This window comes from Motacilla alba, chromosome Z (assembly GCF_015832195.1).
Source record: "Motacilla alba alba isolate MOTALB_02 chromosome Z, Motacilla_alba_V1.0_pri, whole genome shotgun sequence".
Taxonomy (NCBI): Eukaryota; Metazoa; Chordata; class Aves; order Passeriformes; family Motacillidae; genus Motacilla; species Motacilla alba.
Genome location: NC_052046.1, coordinates 43,209,494 through 43,230,919, shown reverse-complemented (window position 1 = coordinate 43,230,919; position 21,426 = coordinate 43,209,494). Strand labels below are relative to the sequence as shown.

The 21,426-nt window shown below is 41.2% G+C and overlaps 1 protein-coding gene across 7 annotated transcripts in view; it reads left to right on the top strand.

Annotated features, from left to right (window-relative positions):
• The window catches only part of PIGG (phosphatidylinositol glycan anchor biosynthesis class G), an 82,464-nt gene that overhangs the window by 43,393 nt on the left and 17,645 nt on the right, over nt 1-21,426 (top strand). For all 7 annotated transcript variants that reach the window (XM_038124001.1, XM_038124003.1, XM_038124005.1 and 4 more), the window contains one exon: nt 6,756-6,919. In XM_038124001.1, coding sequence (XP_037979929.1) covers nt 6,756-6,919 — 164 coding nt within the window. The remainder of the gene's footprint in view (nt 1-6,755; nt 6,920-21,426) is intronic.

Below are 21,426 nucleotides of genomic sequence, written 5' to 3'. Positions count from 1 at the left end.
GATTATTTTGAATAGCAATGGCTTAGTAAAAGTTTTGAGGAATTAAGTTGTTTTAGCACAGTACCCTTTAAAAAGTATAAATTACAGAAGAACATACTAACAGTCTTCTAGAATTTTTTTGTGTGTCTGTCCACAAAAAACTGAGGTGCGTGCCTATTCACGATGCTGAAGACTGATTAAAATGACAGTGAATTGTAATAGAACAGGAAGGATTTCCTCTATTTTCTCTCTTAATTTCTCTTTTTGTTTTTCTATTTTCAGAACATCTTAGAAATGTTTCAGAAATAGAGAAATCAATTCAGCTAGTGAAAAAAGAGCTTTTAAGGGTCAAATCAGATGGAATTTTCTTTCCCAACCCTCCCTTCCCTGCCCCCCCGCCACCCCCTTAGAGAACAAGTTTTTTGGTTCTCTTTTACAAATGTTGTAAGTACATTAATACTAGATGCCTTTTTAGGGTGGAGATTAAGAGTTTGACCAAAATAGCCATCTTTGGATGCTGGCTTGTTCTTTTATTCTCTGATGAAAAAACTGTTCTGAAGGTATGGAAAGAAGCAAATTAATTCATACAAGGGTAAGAGGGACTTTTTTTTTTTGCATTTCACAATTGAAAAGCAGTTACCTGATATACAGAATATTAGCATAGAAAACTAGAATGGTCAAACTGGTAGTTCATAAATTACAGAGGCTACAAAGGTGCTTCAAAATCTAATTAATGCTCTCTCTTCAATTTGTAAATTTCTCTTAGTTTATGCTGAGAATAGTTTTTCCAGTCTGGGTCTATATTTCCAAGGATGGAAGGTACTTCTTCCAGAAATGATGTGTGATTTCATGCCTCTTTTATGTTGTTTTGCATAAAAGACAAACATAAAAGTTAGTGTGGCATTCTGATCTGCATTATCTGGGACAATAAAAAAGCTGGAGCCATACAAAACTGAATTCTTCATTATTGTTTTTTTTTTAAATGTGTTTAAATATCTTTTTCCCTTTTCTTTGAGTTCTGTCTAGAGTATGAATGACTTGTTACAAAGGGAAACCTGCTCACTTTGTACAGCTTAAAATCAGGATTGAAATGTTTCTTTAGTTTATTAGTGACACATAATTAACTGGCAACTCTTTGATAATTAACTGCCAGTCACAGGACTATAGATGCAGGATCCATGCCAGATATACAACGGGTGAGCTTTTACAGATATTTATGCTATTTTGTGTACCTGATTTGGAAAAAAAATCTATCGCCTGTGCTGGGACACCAGTTTCCCAAACACATGGAGGTAACCTCTCCCTGTTTACTCACACCTCTTTTGACAAATGCAGGCACTCAAGCTCTTTTCATGTATCTTGAGGGTACCATAGCCAGTGACTCAGGTGAAGCTAGAGGTGATTCTGCATGATTGTGTACATTTTCCAGCTCTTCCTTAAGTGAGTGATAGAGGGTGGAGATCTGTATGTACCCATGTTGGTTCAGTAACAGATTTTACTTGTTTGAATAAGCCATTTGATCTTTTTCCTTTACTTTGTGGGAAAACCAGGAAGGTCTTTGCTTAGTGACAAGTAGATTCAGATCCCCACCTTCTGTGCCACCCCGTGAAGTGACACTGTTCTTACTTAGTACAGTTCAGGTGTCCCAGGTTTAGCAACTACCTGTCTTGTCCATGACCATCAGTGCTGAGTTCATACATTTTGACTGACTTAGGACAGGGTTGTCTTTCAGACAGAGCATGTGTGGTTTGTTCTCAGACACTGAATAAACATTAAGGAAGTACAGCTGGGCTGTTTCTGCTGGAGGAGTCCATCAAATTCTCCCCTTCAATATTGACCTCTTGCTCTTGGTAACAGTCATTTGTTTACTGCCTCAGGTGCAAGCAATACTTATGCTAGAATTCTAGGGGAGAGAAGTGAAGGAAGCACAACTGTATTATTAGGTATGATATGTACTGCTGGCATGGGTTTAAATGTCTTCCTTTACTTTGTTTCTCCAAGTTTTGTGGTCACTAGAGCTGCAGTATTAAACTTACTGAGTTCAGAGATGATAAGGTTTTAACTTCCAGACAGACATAAAGATCTAATGTAGCATACAAAAAATAGCAGGTTTATGGTTGAAATACAAAAACTGAATACCACTTAAATTCACTGGTGATGTAGATCACATTGGATACTAAATTTAAACTGCGCTGGCTAAATGAGGCAGGAGAAGAGAAAAAGAAATGAAATATGGAATGCTTCCATCTGGAAATAGGAGAGAGGTTTGGAGAACTACTTTTTTGCATGTCTTGGTGTGATTATGAAGTAAGTGAGACTTGCCCGTGTTGCTGAGTCTTTATTAAGTCTGAGTAGACGATATGGTACATAATGACTAAAGGAGTAATTCTGTCTTGCTGAGTGTGGATTGTAAGTGATGGCCTTTTGAATATGATAGTAAAAATAGCCTTGTTCAGGATAGCATATTTAATGAATTAGGCACTGTTCTTTCAAAAAAGTATTGTAGAGTCCTTCAAGACTTCATGGAAGTAGATCTGCAAAAATCTTAAGTGTACAGAATAAGCAAGGCTGACAGGAACAGATACTACTTTTTATTAATCAGTTCATCAGCTACAGCTGATGAACAGGGGGGGAAAAATCGAGTGCCTGGGTGTGGAAGCTAACTTTTTGATTTTGAATGTAAGTAGGAAAAAAAAAGAAGGATGGGTTGAAAACAAATACCTTTACCTTACACTGGGTTTTGCAGTCTGCATTTTGTTTGTGTCTGAACCCCGAGTGTGTCTCCTGTCTCAGAGTTTAGTTAGCAGACTTCAGGGTAATGTCCTTGATTGAGAGAGGAGCTGATGGGAGAAAAGCAGAAGGAAAGGCCTGGCTCTGCTTTAATCTGATGCTTTACTGCCTGTGTTATATGCCAGCTGGGCAAGCAGGTATGTGTGTGCCTGTCTTAAACTTTCTTGATCCTACCCCTGGGCCTGGATCTGATAGTTGGGCTTTCTGGCCTAATCTTGGACTTGCCTTGTCACTACAGACTTGCAGTCCCTGGGATGCATCTAGCCCTGATCATTGTCTCTGGATCCAGCCCTGACCTGGACATGCCACTGAAGAGTCCTGACTTACTGCTCTCACCTGCCTTGTTTTCACACTGGTTTCCCAGCTTACTTTCCCTCGCAGATCCAAAGTCTCTTTCTGCTTTCTTGCAGTTTGGATCTAAAAGGCCAGTTTGTTAAACAGTTGTAAATTAAATAGGAAGGCTATATGTGATGTCATTTTCCCAGCATTTTAGCAAGATTTTTGAGAATATTAAGTAGAGGAAAAGGTTGCTCACACAGGTTGTGCACTCTTCATGCTTGGAGGTCTTTAGAGATTGTCTGGATAAAGTGCTGTGTTATTAATGTGGAGCTGGGTTAACCAAATTTGTTTTCTAGTCTTGTTTTGGTACTTAAAGGCCTTTGCTTGATTTATCACTTTATGTGAAGTGATGAAGTGAAGGAAAGTTTAAAATGCTCCGGTATTGTCAAAAATAGATGAAATTAAGACATTTGGTCAGAATACTACTTATTTATCAGGATATTATTGCAAGCTTGATAATCTCTTGATGAATTTTGTAATGAACTTGAATAATTGATTGTTTTCTCCTAAGCCCTGAGTTGTCCACATCTCATAACTCAGCAGTCATTTCCCAAAAGTATGTTGTATCTTTATCATTAATATTTGTCCTTAAAATGAAGTAAGAATAGAAATAAATTACTTGGGTTTTTTTTTCTCTTTAATAAACCAGCTCATAAAAAACTTGTTTTGCTGTAAATATTGCTAAAAATATTTTTGTTTCCTTGTGTGAATGCTCATAAATGAACAAAAATTCCAGGTATTTATTTATTAGTCTTGAGGAGTTTTGTTGCCATGCTTAGAGCATGGTAACAAATATCTGTGGAATGGGAGAAAGAAAATACAGTTCCAGTTTCTGGTGGTTTTTATCACTGGAGGAAACCAGAATAGGTTTGTATATTTAGAATTATTTATATCTAATTCAACTTGCCTTTAAGTAAAGAGATGGACTGAGTGACTATTTAAAGTGATTTTAACTTTTTCTTGTTATGATTTCAAAGCATTGTAGGATAATTTACATTAAAAAGGACTTCAGCAGGCTCACAGTTCAGTCTCATTTTCAGAACAGTGTCAGCTGTGAGGTGGCTTAGGGTCTTGAAACCTCCAAGGTGTGTCCGGAGACAGCAGAACCTTCTGGCCAACCTTTTCTGAAATACTAGAGTGATATGTTAAAATAAAAGGGGGCACTCAGAATTGCCAGTTATTTATTGTGTGGAGTATTAGAATTTATAGTTATGAAAATTTAGTGTAAATACATGAATTTGTATAGGAGAAAGATATTTAACGCGAAGAAAAAATGCTTCTTCCTACTCATGGGGACTCTTCCAGTAGAACAGTGGCAATAGTATCCATGAGGCTCGGCAGATTCACAGTAGGAGTAAGATGTTTGGACACTTCACAGTGTGATTGGAGTTGTGTGTGGATCCAAATGTGTGTCCTTTAAGCTATGTCACTTTAAACAAAGTCAAAGACAGATGGAGTGAGCCCTGTGGTGAAGACACTCAGGTAGCTGAGGAGGAGAACCTGTTCCTCCAGGTTCCTTACTTGCCTTGACTACCTTCCATAGGGAAGTACATATTTTTGCCTGCACCAGTTCAGCAGGACCAGTGACGTGCACTGCAGTGAACAGTGGCATGGGGAGTTGCCCCAAGATGCCAAAGATCAACCATGTGCATGTGGATTAAACAGTGTAAAGAGACCTTTCAGCTCCTCATGACATGAGCAGGAAAGATCTCCTGATGTCTCAGCTTTTCTACTCTGTATACATCATGCAATATGAAAAATAAGTAGATGTGGTGGGCAAAAGACCTGCTGCTGTGGACAGGGACTGGAGGAAAAGAGACCAGGTTCCCTCCCTACCTGTACCTGTCAAACTGTAGCTTATTGAGAAGCAGCACGATCCTTAGCACTCAAAATGCTGCACTTAACATTTCTCCTCTTGCCATGACCTCAATCTTTACTGGTTAAACCTGAGAAGTAGTCTTATTTTACAGCTTTCTTTTCTAGTCTTATATTACAGGTTCTAGGGCACAGGCATGCTTTTTTTTTTTTTTTAGCTGCTTGTTCTTAGTTGTGCTGTGCTTTGCTCCTGGCCTTGCTGGGCATTGCACTAAATGCGTAAGAATAATTGATTACACCGGTGCAGTGATTTACTACAGTGGAGCCTGGTGAAAGTCTAAATGATGAAGAAGAACAGTCATAAGTGAAGATTTTTATACTGTATGATATCTTGGTAAACTCCATACCTTACAGCCCTCTTACAGCTTCAGGTTTATATTCTGGGGAAATCTTCATGGTGAGATTCATGGGGATGGTGACTACTCATAATGGGCTTTGAATGGTACCATCAACACAGATGCCTTTTTTCTCTTAGGTTTTAGAGCTGCCTCAGAAATAGGGTTTTTTGCTGGTACCTCGTTAGTTATGTACCTAAAAGAGCTGCCTATCTCTTATGCTTCCCTGTGTGCTCTGAGCTTTGTGACAAAAGTGTGTATTTGAAGATAGCACTTCCTTGCTGGGTTAACTTGCAGTTCAGGAGGACTGCAGTCACTAAGGTGACCCAAGGTCAGTTTTGAGGGAAATGGGGATATTTCCTCATATGCTCTGCTGGGATTGAGTCTAAGGCTATTGGTGGTGACAGTCTGTATATTAGGGTTGTTCTGGGATTCTGTAGGTGGAAAAAGAGAATTTGATGTTTGTTAGAAGATCAATGCCATAAGAATGAATCAGTTTCTCAAGGTACAGCAAGAATATCTGAGAGCTTTCTTACTAGTCTGAGGAAATCTATCTGTGACCAGTTAATTTAAGAAATATTCTGCCTTAATCACAGTGTGTGTTTGTTACTTTAGGTATTTGGGTGAAGTTAAGTAGTTTTGGATTTTCAATGGAAAACACTTCCTTCAATTTTACAGTGTTTCTTGTTATTTAGTGGTCCTGGTCACTGGAAAAGGAAACTAGGTAAAACATACCAGACTTAGACAGCTCTTGATACTTAAATTGCTGTATGTTCCTTCTGTTTTTCTTGTGGTAGGTTTAAATGCGTTTTATTGGTGATTCAGGCTATCTGGACTGACTTCTGGTCTATTTCAATGCAATCTTATGTGGTACAAGGACTTGAGAAGGAGAAACCTCTCTAAATTTGCCTGTCTTAATCTGTTTACATGCAGGAACTTGTGCTGTGAGGCAGGCAGGTGGGCGATGTAATGTTCCATTACAGCTCTAAATTAGAGTCCTGCTGTCTCTAAGGGCAAGAAATATTTATTCCTGGTGCAATTTTAGGCAGCAGACCTAAAATCTTGTGTTCTAAACTTGTGTGACAAAAAAAAAAAAAGCATCTTTTTCATTAATGTGTCTGAAATCAGCAAATGGAGCTGTTTAAATTCTTTTTTTTTTTAATGTAACTTATTAAACAATAGGCATGTTCATTTGCAGAAAAAATAAGACTTACAAAGTAGCATGCTGTTTATGCCTTTTTTAATCTGTAAATTTTAATTAAGAGCACTTGTTTGGTAAGCTGTGTTATTGAAATTCAGATGTAAAGAATATGGCTGTACTGTAAAGCAATTCAAAGAGTAAGTCCTTAATGGGTGCAATAATTAATATTATTCTAATGTATTTAAAATGTATCTTTGTAGCTATTTGGATATTTACTATTTTATCCCTGTTTTCAGGGAAATTCAAATGGCATTGCTACTGTGGACATTTCAGCAGGTTTTGTGGGACTAGACAGCTATGTGGAGATACCAGCTATCTTCCTCACAGCATTTGCAACATATGCAGGACCTTTCCTTTGGGCCATCCATCTGCTCTGCTACTTGAGTTCTGAAGTTAGCAGGTAATAATTTTTGAACCAAAGTAATGCTCCTCTATGCACTGTAGTTATAAACACCATCTATAAAGTGTATATATTTTCAAAGAAATTTTTGTTCACATACTCTTTTTCCCTGAAAGCTATTTTTGTATTAAAAAATGCATGTTACTTTTTTCAGTGTAAGTTCACCTAACTCTTCCAGTTCCATTTTATCTGCAGAAGATATTTATTTGCTTTGGGAATATACATGTATGTTTTACTAATTTTGTTTCTTAATGAGTTCTCAGTTTGCTGTGTTAAATTACTTAAAATTTTTAATATTTTTTATGACAGCATATTCTGCCTAAAAACATTTTTCTTGAAACCTTTTGAGACCTGAGAAGGGCTTTTTGAAGTATTAGAATGGAATTGAAACTTAACTAACATGATGTTCTTTGAATGTCCTTCTTTGACATAGTGACATGCAAAGTTTTATAAATAAAACACACTAATATTGTTGTATATTCCTGGTTATTGCAGTCATTTGTAGCTAAAATATTTGTACTTCTTTGGACATCTTGTGTAGTGGGTGAGTTAAAGTAAAATTAATTATTGCATTGGAATTGGAATTTTAAGAAGACAGTTGTAAAATGCTAATGTAATTTAGGAGTGTGCATATAACATCCTATTGGACTCTCTAAAATTGCTTTTAACTCATCATTCAGGGTATTTAAACTGAGTGATACAATATGTTTAAATAGGGAAGTTATTGTATCATATCAATGTACAAATGCCAAAACTTTATGAATTTTCAGAGTTGACAGAATTGACATTTGCCAGTGACAAAATTCTTACCATCTCAGAGTCTTTTCTCTGTAATCTACTTTTTTTTTTAGTGATTGTAAAAATATTGCAGTAGGTTCAGCAGGTGTGATTTTAGACATTACTTTGTTCATCACAACTTTTTGCCTTATTGTCAACATCTGTAAACCTCTGACTCCCTTTTATCTACACAGTGTCATCTGGTCTCATCCTGTCAGTGGTTTTTGTTTTCTGGCTTCTCTCTTCACCTTTTGCTTCTCTGTTGTGGCCTATGCCTGCACTGTGTACTTGTGTTGGCTCGTTAAAGCTGTAAGGAGATAGGATCACCAGCTGACCAAGCTGCACAGACCAGTGGAGGTTTTTGAGCCAGGGGGGACCTGTTGTAGCAGACTAAATTTGTGCCCAGTCACTGTGTCCATTTTTCTGGATTAACAGGCTCCTTAACAGATATTCAGAGTGATTAACCTTTGTTCACTGATTTGCCTGTCTGCTACATGGCTCTCTAAAGATGTCTAGCAGTCTCTTCTTGTTGCTGTGGATTTATGCAGACCAGTGCTGAGCCATTGTATTGATCTACTCATGCATTTCTTAGTAAATTGAGACTCACTATAGAACCTTACCTCTTAGTCCGAGGCCAGCTACCCTGAAGTCGTCTTTAGTCTTAAGTAGGTTGATATGGTCTAAGTACTGGTACTTCTAAAAGCCAGGCTTTTCTCTGTTTATTCACTCTGTTCATTTTTTTTTTTTGCTTCAGCAGGACTAATTATTGATGTCTTGATTTGTATAACCTTGGAAAGCCCTTTCCTGAATTTTCCTTACTGCCTGCTGACTTGACTCCAAACTGAGTTTTAACTCTGTTTCTGATGTCCCCAATTTAGCTTTAGTTACTGCTTTGCTCAATCAATACATTTTTCCAAACTCTTCAAGTGTTCTCCATTCTTTCACTCTATTTTATAGACTAGTGAACCTGTATATATAAAAAGTGTTGCCACTTGTCTTCTGGTAAATATGTTACCCACGAATCTGGGTATTGTTTGCATTCTGTCAATGTCCTGTTTTTCCCAATTCCTTTATACCTCTGCTGTGATTTGTTTAAAATAGCTCTGTGCAGTTTTAACAGTTCAGATCCATGTTTCTGCCATGTTGAATTTTTTTTTGGGGTCCAGCTCTCCCTTCTTCGTTGTTACACTGTAAGTGCTTTGGAACTGGCTTTTTCAGTTTGAGCTTGGAAGATTCCAAGCAGAGTAGAGATCACTGCCTTGGTGGCATTGTCTGAGGAAGGAGGAGAAAAAACTTAGCTCCTGTAATTTAGAGAACTGCAGTTTTATTGTTGTTTAAAACCTATACTGCAGACTGTGATGAACACTACCACACAATGAAGAGAAAATGATAACATACAGCATGTTTTTGGAAAGCTCTTCTAACAAAATAACAAAAAACTTTTGGTGATGAAATCTATGAGTATCTGTACTTGTTTGATATTGCTTCAAATAACGTGCCTCTACAGTAGTGTTGCTTGTTGTTCTGATGTTTTCCTGGTTGAATATTTGCAGATTAAATCTCAGCTAGTAGTGTTGCCAGGTACAGAGCTGGCTTAACCTGCTCTCAAGTGGGTAGCTATGGCCTGTAACACCCACATCACTTATGTAAGTGGATTCCATCAAGCAGCTTGTGTCTGTAGCCATTCTAAGGTTCATTTTGGTCAACTGGTAAGGCTGTTTCCTCAATGAAACAGTCCATAAATATGGACTGGAATCTCTAGCTGCTGGGACTTGCTTAAATTGGTATGTTAATCTGCTCAGAACTTGGTCTTTATGCTTTTTATTTTTTATTCTTGTGCTTTGCCATTGCTGTCCAAATGGTTCTTATTACTTGCTTGTTACTCCTTGGAACCAAAGCGAAAACTGCAGAAGGCAGTGGGTTGGCTACTTTATGTGTTTTCTTAAGTGTATAGGAGACTGAACTTTTTTGAAAAAAGTGCTAGATGCTTTAGAATGTTCTTTATAAAAGCTTCTTATTAACTGCTTTATAGCAATATGCCTTGGTCAGTGGAATTCAAGCCCCTGCTTTTTGATTGTGGTTCTGAGAGTAAGATTAAGATGTGCCCAGAACAATTCAAGAGTGTCATTCTTAGCAAAGAGTCTTGCATTCTGCAGCCTGTTTTAACAGCTGTTGCATCTGAGGAGGTTGGCCTGTATAGGAAAGCCTGATTCCAAGGCTGTCTTTGCTAATTTCAGCCACTCTAGTAGAGTCCAAGTAATTTACAGCTGCATCAGTTGGGTTGGCTTACCAGAGCTTCTTGCATTGGGCATCACTGCATAGGTGCAAGTACGCATACGTACCCTTCCCTCTTATGGCACTTTGTATTTCTGAAGCCACAGAATTGGCTTGAATCTGGAGTCCAACCCTCCTGCTGAAAGCAGGGTCAGCCAGAGCAAGCAGCGATACTTCAGGGTCTTCTTGAACAACCTGTTCCAGCATATGACAGCACTTGGAGTTAAACAGTTGTTCACTAGTGTTTGAGGGCAATTTGTTGTATATCATTCATCCTTTCACTGAACACCAGCGAGACAAGTCTGAGTACCTCTTCTTCTGCCCATGAGACATTTGTGAAGGCTGGTGAGAACCCTGCCAAACTTTCTCTGCTCAAGGTTAAACAGTCCCAGCTTTCTCAGCCTCTCACTTTGTCAGATGCTCCAGTCCCTGAGACATATTTGTGAGCTTTAAGTGCATTCACTCCAGTAGACCCATGTCTGTCTTGTACTGGAGACCCCAAAACTGAATCCAGAACCCTAGGTGTGATCTCACAACTGCTCAACAGAGAGGGAAGATCACCTCCTTCAACCTGCTGGCTCTGCTTTTCACACTACAGCCCTGGGTTGGTTCATGGGGTCATTGCATGCTCATGCTCAACTTGTTGTCCAGCAGGAATGACGTATGTCCTTCTCTACCTAGCTGCTTTCCAGATCGTCAGCCCCAAGCCTGTTCTGGTGTGTGGTGCAGAATTTGGTGTCTGCCTTTGTTATACATCTTGAGTTTCTTGTCAGTCCATTTCTCCAGCCTGTAGAGATGCCCCTGAGTAGTAGTAGACCCACCTGCAGACCCAGCTCCTGCACAAACTATTCCTCCCAGTTGTGTATTGTGTGCGGACTTGCTGCCCCATCACCTAATTCATTAGTGAAGACATTAGGCATTACTGGCCCCTGTGTGACATCCTGTGGTTGATCACTGGTGACTGGCCTTCAGACGGAATTTCTGCAGCATCCCAATAGTTTTTCAGTTCACCTGAATGTCCACTTTTCCTAGCTTGGACTAGTCTAAGAAAATATCAGAAAATATCAGTTTGCTTGTGGAGATGTGATGAGAAACATTAAGAGCCTACTTGTGAGATGAAAGTGCATTAGATACATGTAGCCCATATGTATTTTGCTGGTATGATAAGGTGCAATAGAAGATAAGGAGGTTTTCAGATAGTACATTTGCTGTGGAAATGTAGTTGGAAGTCCTTAAAAAAATTGCTTTCATCTGAATAAACTCATGAAACTATAAGATATTCTCCTCATATGGAAAGGTAAATGTGTTTTTAAAATAATTAAGTGGCATGTGATAGACACTAACATGGATATTATTGCCACTTTTAATCGTTCAGGCTCTCCTGAGAAACTTGGCAGCATAAATGTGAGGGGATTTTCACAGACTGAAATAGAAAGAACTCTTTAGGTTCAGTCTCCATGGAAACTGTGCAATAACTCTTGAAACTGTTTTTGAGATGGGGAATACTGATTAAACTGATGCCTGAACTTAACCAAGTGTTCTGTGTGCAACTTGCATAAATTCCTGCGAGTACCCGGTTCATATAAAAGGCAGCTTTTACAGTGACCACTCTATTGCTCTGATCTGAATTAGAACTTTGGGGGTTTGGGTCCTTAAATGTGGAAAAAGGCCATGTTGTTGGATAATTTGACCTATATTATATGACCTCACTGTGCAGTACACTCCAGATGGATTCAGTTTCTGAGCTCCTACCCAAACAAAATTGTCATGTGGGTGATGTTCACAGTGTTGTGTAATTACCACTCTTCAGTTAGGCATCGTGATAGTTTTCAGATTACCAGCACATTGAAATCTGTGTTTTAGCTGGTTTAGTTAGTTAGGTGTCAGGGTGAACTGGTGGGTGTTTCCTAGCACTAGAAGCCTGCATGCCTATTAGTTTTTGTTCCTCAGATATCAAAGTTATAACAGTGCTTTCACATTAGCAAATGGCTTTCAGATAGCAAAAATGGATGTATGCCCAACAGGAGGGTGTTAATAGTTGCATAACTTTAATGTTATGCCTTGACTTTGTTAATGTAGAGCTCTGGCTCAGCAAACTTAAATTTTGCTCTGAATTAAAGAATTCAGAGCATGATGCTGATCTAAACAGAATTAGGGAGGTGTGCTAGCTGAAGGAATTTCAGCAGTTCATGTCAGCTTTTGCCATCTTCATCCTAATGTGTTTGATTGATTGAGTCCCTCGTCTTGGTTTGCAAAGTCAGGTGTCTCCTAAGGAGGGTAGGAGCCTCTCTTGAAATGGAAAATGTAAACTCCCTCCCTCTGAATTATTATAATTTTGAAGTTAATGGGCTCTCAGGCAAGATATGGGAGTAGGAATAACAGTTCTTTATTAGGAAAAATAAAAGTACAGTAATACAAAACAACACAGACAGAGTCAGAACACAACCTGACACCCCGGGTGGGTGGGTCAGGATGTTGGTAGCAGTCTGATTAAATGGTGGCTGCAGTCCTCCTGGAGTGACAGGTGTGGTTCTGTTGAAGCAGTGACCCTGTAGAAGGGGTGTAATTTTCCTCTGAAGGTCCAGCGGTGGTGTCAATGGGCCTGGTCTTCCTCTGGGAATCCAGTGGAGAAGAAAGCTGCTCCTCTGGGAATCCAGTAGGAAAAGGCTGCCTGTGGTGTTCCATATGTCAGATTATATCCAGGTAGGAATGCCTGGCTCCTCCCTCTGGATGGAGCATCTCACAATGGGATGATGTGATTTTATCAGTCATGCAGTGAGACTCAATGGCCCATTAACAGATGATATCTCCTGGAGGGAGGATGAGTCATAGAAGAGATAAAGAGAACTGCCTAATTAAGAGAAGATCCACCTCTAACAGATGGCAATAGAATACACACTCCTATTTGCAATCTAAGACACCCCGTTCACTACCCATGTTAATGCATTAAAACTTTCCTTCTGACATAAGGTGGACATGCTGTGAGTGTTTCAATATGGGTTTTTTGAGTCCTAGGTAGAAAGTGTCTCCTTAAAGACAAAGGACAGTCCGAACATTTTCCACTGAACCCTTCAATATTTTATACAAATAGTTTTTAATTCTTCTGTTTAAATCCATTCTGTCTTGCTTAGGTTAGGTGAACAAGGTGCAAGCTGAAAAAAATGTTGGCATCTAAGAGTATATGCTGCTGTATTCTCTAAAATTGTAACACTTGTTATCTGTTATACTGTAGCAGTGTCAGTCTCTAAAGAAAAAAAAAAGAAATACAGAGGTCATCTACCTTTTTGTTGGTATGCATGGAAATCTGGAAGTGATTGGCTAAAACTGGGCTGGGGTTTTATTGCCACAAGCTGGAAGAGCATTCTACTCACTTATGTTTTTCCTGAGATGCTGTCACTGTAGAGATGTCTGAAGATTTCTCCTTGTTACTGCTCTGTGATGGATACCTCTTCATTCATTCCTTTTTCATGTTGTTGAGACACTCACTTTTCCTATGAGGCTTCCTCCAGGCAGTCATGACTCTCAGTGTTGAAGAGTGTTTCCTAATTGAAAAGTGATCCAGCAAAGTAGTGTTGCTTCTGTTATAAACAATTAACAAGTTACTTCAAAGCCATTTGCAAAATAAATATCATCCTTTTGCTCCATCAATCAATTTTAGGAGCTGAAGCACTTTCTGTGTAAGTATTAAGGAAAGTTGTATGCACAGAATTTATGAGTACACAGATTTGGGGTAGGTTACGTTATTTTTGCTTTCTATAGATAAAATTAAGTATCTGAATAGATTTATAACTTAAAAAATTATGATTATCTGATTTTTGGGGAAGTTAGCATATCCAACATGAGGTTTGTTTTCCAGTAATGACTGATGACCCTAATTGAGAACTCGTCTTCTAGTGTGCTAGCTACTGCCCAAATCATTGAGACTTATTCACTTGGCTTTTAAATGGTCTTACTGATGCTGTTTATTGCAATTGCTATGAGATCTCTTCTCATCAGAATAACTGCAGTCTTAGGTAGAGACCACGTCGAGTAACATAGTCTATACTTTTTAATTGAAATGGTGTATCACTTTTTCTTTGTGGGTAATACTGTATTGAAAGGGTTCTGAAAATCTTTTTTATATTTGCCCAAGCTCTGATTTGTGGTTGTCATGGTTACATTATCTTCTTCCTCTTGTTCTTCTGGTTTTCATGTGACTTCTGCTCAAGAGCACATAGCTGAGTTGACAGTTCTCATTGCATCTTTAGACTGCAACTACCTACAGTGCAAGTATGTAGTACCACTTTGCTGTACAAAAGGGTGCAGTATTTGTTCTTTATGTTTGTTTGGAAGCTCTGTGTTGTGAGACAGTATTTTCTGCCATCCTATATGGTTAGATTTCCCAAAGTTGCTTGCACAAAAGAGTTCATTAAATGTTAATACATGCAAAGCTTATTGAATATATTAAGACAATCAGTATTAACCATGTTGGACATGAGTAGCCTAGGGGAAGTTTTGTGTTCCAATGGTAAGCATGCAGAGTATCCTCAGAGAAAAATGACAGTCTAGTCAGAAACTGTTAGCAGGATTCTAAAAGGACTTGAAAAATTGAAAAGATAATAATGAAAGGTTGGTTAAGTTTTATGTCTGTAAATAAATTTATGGCAGTCCTTCCTATTGTTACTGAATTATGCTTACTGCAAGTAAACAGAGGAAAACTAACTTTCCTCAAAGTTGCAGGATAATAGGTGGTCGTGCAGTATGCTATTTTCAAAAAACACATCATTCTCCAATAAGTGGAATTTTAGTAAGCTTGTATGAAAGGGATTAGTTTTTTCTACACTGCCATGTAAGAAAATTTTGATTAGTCAACCCGGCTGATAGTAGATGAAGAGCTGTGAAGCTTGGTGCTGCTATAAAATGAAGTTTCATTTTCCCATGTGCTTTCCTGCTGTCTCTGACTCACTGTCCTTCATTATATCTTGCTTGCTGTCTCTCCTCTCATTCCTCTGTATCCTTTTCTTTAGCTTGTTTGATATCTTCCCTATCCCTCTCTTGTTATCCGCTTGCCGCCACCACCACCCCCCCCCCCCCAAACTTCCCTTCTCTCTTGGACACACTTTGCACCTGTTTTTCATACTTTTTCTCACTTACATGCGCATCATATCTCTCCCTCTGACACTTGCATTGAGATAAGACTGCTGCATGGAGACTGAGGAGAGAGACCAAGCTGGAAGGCATAGAATTACAACAGTAAATATTTATTTATGCATATGAGGTGTTCCAGTCAAAATGAGGCCCCTGGATGTGGTTTAACGCCTCTGTTCATGCTCCTCTCTCACCGTGTCAGTCTCTCTCTTTGTCTCTATCTGATGCTACATCTGTCTTTTCTCCCATCCCCACCGGCCTCCTTGCTTTCCTACCCTGTCAGACGCTTACCCTTTTGTGCACGTTGCCTGTCTCTCATGGCTTTGCTTTTATCACCCCTTGTATTTGGGTTTCCCACCTCTTTTACATGCAGACTTTTCCTACTCACCACATGTGTTTGCTTCGTGCCTCTTGGGCATGTGCTTCCTGTCCTGGCTATGCTTACCTCTCTCTTGTGGGCTTCCCCACTCTCATGCTCTCCTCCTCAGTGCCCTCCTGTCACTCTCGTGGTTGTGCCCCTTGCAAGCATGCTTCTTCCTGTTTCGTGCTTCTGCATGAGCTTTCCTCCTCACACACTTCCTCACTCACACTTCATGGCTCCCTGACTCCCCATCAAGACTTTTCCCCTTCTCTCTTACTCACTTTTTCCATGTCCCAGTCGTGCTTGCTTCTTCTCATGTATGTGTTCTTCCTGCTTTATGTGCTCTTTACATCTTCTCTCACACTCTTCTCCCCTTCTCTCACATACCTTTCTCCCTCTCTCTCGCCTCTTCCCCTCACCTTTATGCTCTTCCCCTGGTTGGCACACTTCTCTCCTCTTTTGAGTATTCCCATCTTGCAGCTCCCCCCTTGTATGCTTCCCTTCTCATGCATGCAACTCTCATTGCTCATGCACTTTCTCCCTCTTGCAAGCATGCAAATGGTCTCCCTCTCTCATTTGAATGTGCTTTGTTTTTCTCTTGCTTTCTTGTGCATGTTCAGTCTCTTGTGTCTTTCTCTTGTGCATCCTTATATCTCTTGTTTTCCCTTTTTGTGTCTTCCTTTCCCTTTTGTAGCTTTTCTTCTTTATTGCATGCTCTCCCTTACCTCACAGATTTTCCAGCTCTCACATGCACTCAAATACTTTCAAATGCAAATTGCTTGCACTCTCCTTCTCTGTCCCATGTTAAATCTTTTACGTGGGTCCTCATCTTCTTCCTCACCCTTCTTCTTTCACATGCCTTTTTCTCTAGGACTTCACTCCCTCATTCCTTTTTTCTCTTTATCTTTTACTTTCTCCTTTGTATGCTTTCCAGTTTCTTGACAGACATACTTTCTTGCATGCACTATGCTTCTCTTAAGCTTGCAGTGCCTCACTTGTGCTTTCTTCTTCCCACTTGTTCTCTGTCCTTTCCATCTCTATAGTTTTTCTTCTAAACCTGTAGAGCTTCCCCCAGCCATACCCTGCTTTTGGCTTGTCTTGAGCCTGCTTTTCCTCCCTCTTAGATTTGCATTTCCTCTCTCTTGGGGACTTCCTATCTGTCTTTCAGGCTTTCTCGAGTCCTTCCCAAAAGAGAGCGGCTTCTCTTCCTCTCTCCCCTCTGTCATTATCTCCAGTTGTTCCTCTTCCTCTTCTCTGTTGTTCCTTTCCCACATCTCCTCCCCCGCTCACTGTGAAGCTTCTTCTCTCTTTATCTCTGCACCCACATTTCCCTCTCTCTGATAGGCTTTGCCTGCCCCTCATCTGTATCTTTATCAGTTATTGTACAAGGGGATGAAGTCACAACACCAAGTTAGGTAGAAGTGTTGATCTGCTGGAGGACAGGAAGGCCCTGGAGAAGGATCTGGACAGGCTGGATTGATGGGCCAAGGCCAATGGTATGATACTCAAAAAGGGCAAGTGCCAGGTCCTACCCTTGGATCACAACAACCTACAGGCTGGGGGCAGAATGGCTGGAAAGCTTCCTGGTGGAAAAGGACCAGGGGGGTACTGGTTGGCAGCAGCTGAACATCGAGTGCCCAGGTTGCCCAAACAGCCAATTGCATCCTGGCCTGTATCAGGAATAGTGTGGCCAGCAGGAGCAGGGCAGTGATTGTCCCTCTGTACTTGGCACTGGTGAGGCCACACCTCAAGTTCTGTGTCCAGTTCTAGGCCCCTCACTACTGGGAGGATATTGAGGGGCTGGAGCATATCTAGAGAGGGCAGTGGAGCTGGTGGAGGGTCTGGAGAACAAGTCCTATGAGGAGCAGCTTAGAGACTGGAATTACTTAGTCAGGAGAAAAGGAGGCTCTCTACAATTACCAGAAAAGAAGTTATAACTAGGTGGGGGTCAGTCTCTACTCCCAAGCAGCAAGTCATAGGACAAAAGGAAGTGGCCTCAAGCTGGTGTAGGGGAAGTTTAGATTGGATGTTAAGAAAAAATTTCTTCACTGAAATGATTGTCAAGCATTGGAATAGGCTTCCCAGGGAAGTAGCTGGGTCACCATCCCTAGAGGTATTTAGATGTGCAGATGTGGCACTTTGGGACATGGTTCAGAGTGGACTTGACAGTGCTGGGTTCATGGTTGTACTCAAATATCTTAAGAGTTTTTTCCAACCTAAATGATTCTGTATGATTTTTGCATGAATGTTCCCTCTCATGCTTTCCCTGCTATTCAATGCTTGCTTTCTCCTGCATGTTTTGCCTCTCCTGCCTTTCCCCTGAATATTGCACTGTGCCTCTCTCATGTGCCTTATTTTCTTGTAACTTTCAACTTCTCTTTCTTTTTCTGCCACTTTGTTCTTCTGCTTTGACCTTTGCTTCCACTTGTGTGTTTCTTCTTGCATGCCTTTACCCTTCCTTGTGCACTCCACCTCTTATGTATCTTTCATTCCATTCTGCATGTTGCCATCTTTACATACGTGCTGCCTTCTCTCTGACTTTCTTCTTCTTACTTCTTTCTAACTTCTTTCTTTCATGTTGGCTTTATCTGTCACATGCTTTGCTGTTCCCTCCTTTGTGCTTTGTCTCTTGTGTCATGTGTGTCCTTCCTTCCTTCCTTGCTTCCGCCACTTCCGCCACTTCCTTCCGCCACTTCCGCCACTTCCGCCACTTCCATCACTTCCGCCACTTCCCCCACTTCCTTCCTTCCTTCCCCCACTTCCTTCCTTCCTGCCTTCCTGCCTTCCGCCACGTCCTTCCGCCACGTCCTTCCGCCACGTCCTTCCGCCACGTCCTTCCGCCACGTCCTTCCGCCACGTCCTTCCGCCACGTCCTTCCGCCACGTCCTTCCGCCACGTCCTTCCGCCACGTCCTTCCGCCACGTCCTTCCGCCACTTCTGCCACTTCCTTTTGCCACTTCCGCCACTTCCTTCTGCCACTTCCTTCCTTCCACCCCTCCTTCCCTCCTTCCTTCCCTCCTTCCTTCCCTTCTGTCCCTCCCACCATCTTTCTCTCCTTCCTTCCTTCCTTCCTTCCTTCCTTCCTTCCTTCCTTCCTTCCTTCCTTCCTTCCTTCCTTCCTTCCTTCCTTCCGCCACTTCCGCCACTTCCGCCACTTCCGCCACTTCCGCCACTTCCTTTCGCCACTTCCGCCACTTCCTTTCGCCACTTCCTTCCGCCACTTCCTTCCGCCACTTCCTTCTTCTCTTCCTCTCTCTCTTTCTTTCCTCTCTCTCTCTCTCCTCAGTGTTTTGTGCTCATGCTTTGCTTCTTGTTCATGTGCACTTTGCCTCTTGAGTGTGTGCTTTGCCACTCTGTCTCCCGCAGATGCATTTTGCGGCTCTGTCCTTTGTGCTTTGCTGTCATCATGTTGATTTAGGCATTTTACTCTCCTAGTCTCTCTTCTCATAGTGTCTAACATTCTTCTCTCTCATGCATTTCCATCTTTCAGTTTTTCCCTCCTTGTACTTTGTCTCATGACAGCTTTCTGTCTTTTACTATCCCCCTTGTGTCACTGTCTCATTCTATGCCTCACTGTACTTCTCTCTTCTGCTCACTATCCCTCCTTCTCAGTCACACCAACCATTCCTCTCCCTCCTGAACTTTCCATCTCACTCTGCATCTCTTTTTGCCTCCCTCTTCCCCATCAAGCTTTGCGCCATGTAGACCTCTGTCCTTCTCTTCCTTCATCTCTTCTGCTCCGTCTCCTATCTTTCTGCCTCCATGAGATGAGCTTTTCCTCTCTCATTTGTATCTCTGTCCTGCAGCTTTTCTTGTCTTCCAGACATATGTCGCCTCTCACTCACTTCACTTCTTGCATGATGTTTTTTCCCATGTTTGCCTTTTTACATTCTCCCTTGCTTTGCCTCTTTCATTTTGTCCATTCCTCATTTGCTTTCCCACCTCTTTGACATATTCTCGCATGCGCTTTCCCTCTCCTTCATGCTTTCATTCCCTTGCTTGTGCTTTCCCTACACTCCTTGATATTTCTTACTCTTGGCATCCCACTGCCTTCCTTTCTCTATCCATCAGTCTCTTGGGCTTTTTCTTCGTCTTTCTTCGTCTAGATGTTTTCTCTCCCTCCCCTCTGTGGTGTTGTGTGTTTTTCAAGTTTTATTGTTGGTTCTGTTATAAAAGACAGCTATTTTCTGTTAGTTAGAAAAGTGGTTTGATCCTCTGTACCCGCATTTCAACCCCTCAGAATGTTTTCTTCCTAAGTTGTTTACTCCCTGCTTTTTCCACCACTTGGCTGTCCCCGAAAATGACTATCCCCCTGCTGCTCCCCTCAGGTCCTTAAATGCCCATGTCAATCCCAGTGGTGCTGCCCACCGTCCCTGTCTGTCATCATAACCACCGCAGTTTTCTTCGAGAAAGTTCTGTGTCAATCGTCCCCAGTTCAGTAGATTATTTGACTCCGAGGCTTCTCCCTCATCTGTATAATCCCCATTGGTTCTATTAAGTGTTGTACCCCTCCCATTGCTTTCACTCATGGGTTGCCTTGTGTTTCCACCACTCACACCCACTCCCTTTATAAGAGCTATCTGGACCCTTTTTCACTGGCACTTGTCCCTGGTCACACTGAGGAGTAAAGCCTTCATGGTATCCACACAAGTGTCCTCTCTCTCATTTCTTTGTCCTGGACCCCTGTAGCCTGCATTTGCCTGCGTCACCCACGCTGCGGCACTCACCACTACCCAGGCGGTCTCCGTGAGAGCCTGGGAGTGGTCACTCTTGTGGCCCATTCCGGTCACGCGAGGAGCAGCTAGCCAGCACCTCATCGCTCCTGTGACCGCAGTGCGAGCCTCACCCCTCCTCACAAGTTATCTCCCAGTCTCACTCTTACTTTTCTTCTCTTTGTGTAGCTTCTGCCTTTGTCTCTGTCTTACGCTTTCTCTGAACTCCTCTCTGCCTTCCACTTGTCTCTATCCTTCCCTGTTCTCTCTCTTAGCAGCGTGCTTTTTTCAGTCAATTCCGTCTTACCTCTCAACCTTTGCCTCCCTCTTGGCCATGTTGTCCCCTTCCTAAAGAAACTGTCTCCTTCTTGTAGAGGTGCTTCCTCTTCCATTCTGATCAGCCTTCTCTTTAACAAACACCTCCCCTCTCCCGCAACCTTAAACACATCTGCTTTCTCTCACATACATAATTTCTCACACACATGTTGCTTCTCTCTTGCTTTGCTTTTCCCTTACATTTTTGTGAATGTTTATGTTCTTGTATGTTTCTTTTCTATTTTTCTGTGTTCCTCACTTTTTCTCCCTGCTGTCATCCTGTTGACTTCTCTTTTTCTTGCTTTCACTTGCCCTATGTATTTTTCTCTTCTGTCTCTGAATTCCCCTTCTTTCTGAGATGTGCTTTCCTTCTCTCTCTGATAGGTTTTTCCTCTTCTTCTAACATGTTCCTGCTTTTGCAGTTTTCATCTTTTACTTGCACCTTCAAACTTCACTTTCTTGTTTTTGTGCTGTTCCTTGCTATCTGTTGCTGCCTCTCTCTCATGTTTCCCTTTTTTCTCTCCCGTTCCTCTTTCTCATTCCCTTTTCCACATCCTTGCCCTTCCTACCCACCTTGTTTTGCTTGATTTTGTCTTCAACTGGCTTGTCCCACTGCCTCCTTTTACCTCACTCTCATGCTGTCTTTGCGTGTGACTCACGTGCCACTCCATCACTGAGAATTTTCCGCTTTCTTGTGCGCACTCTCATGCTTTTGACTTCTTGTTTGTCCTCTGTTCACTATTTCATTCTTGATTGCTGACTTCCTCCCTCTCTTGCTTACTCTCTCCTGAGCCTTCCATTTGTCTCAGACATGTTTTCCCTTTTTTATGGATGTGCTTTGCCATTCTATTGGACGTACTTTCCCACTCTCTAGTAAGCTTTCCCTCCTGATTGTGCTTTTCTTCTGTCTTTTCCTCATCTCCCTGATGTGCACCCGTTCA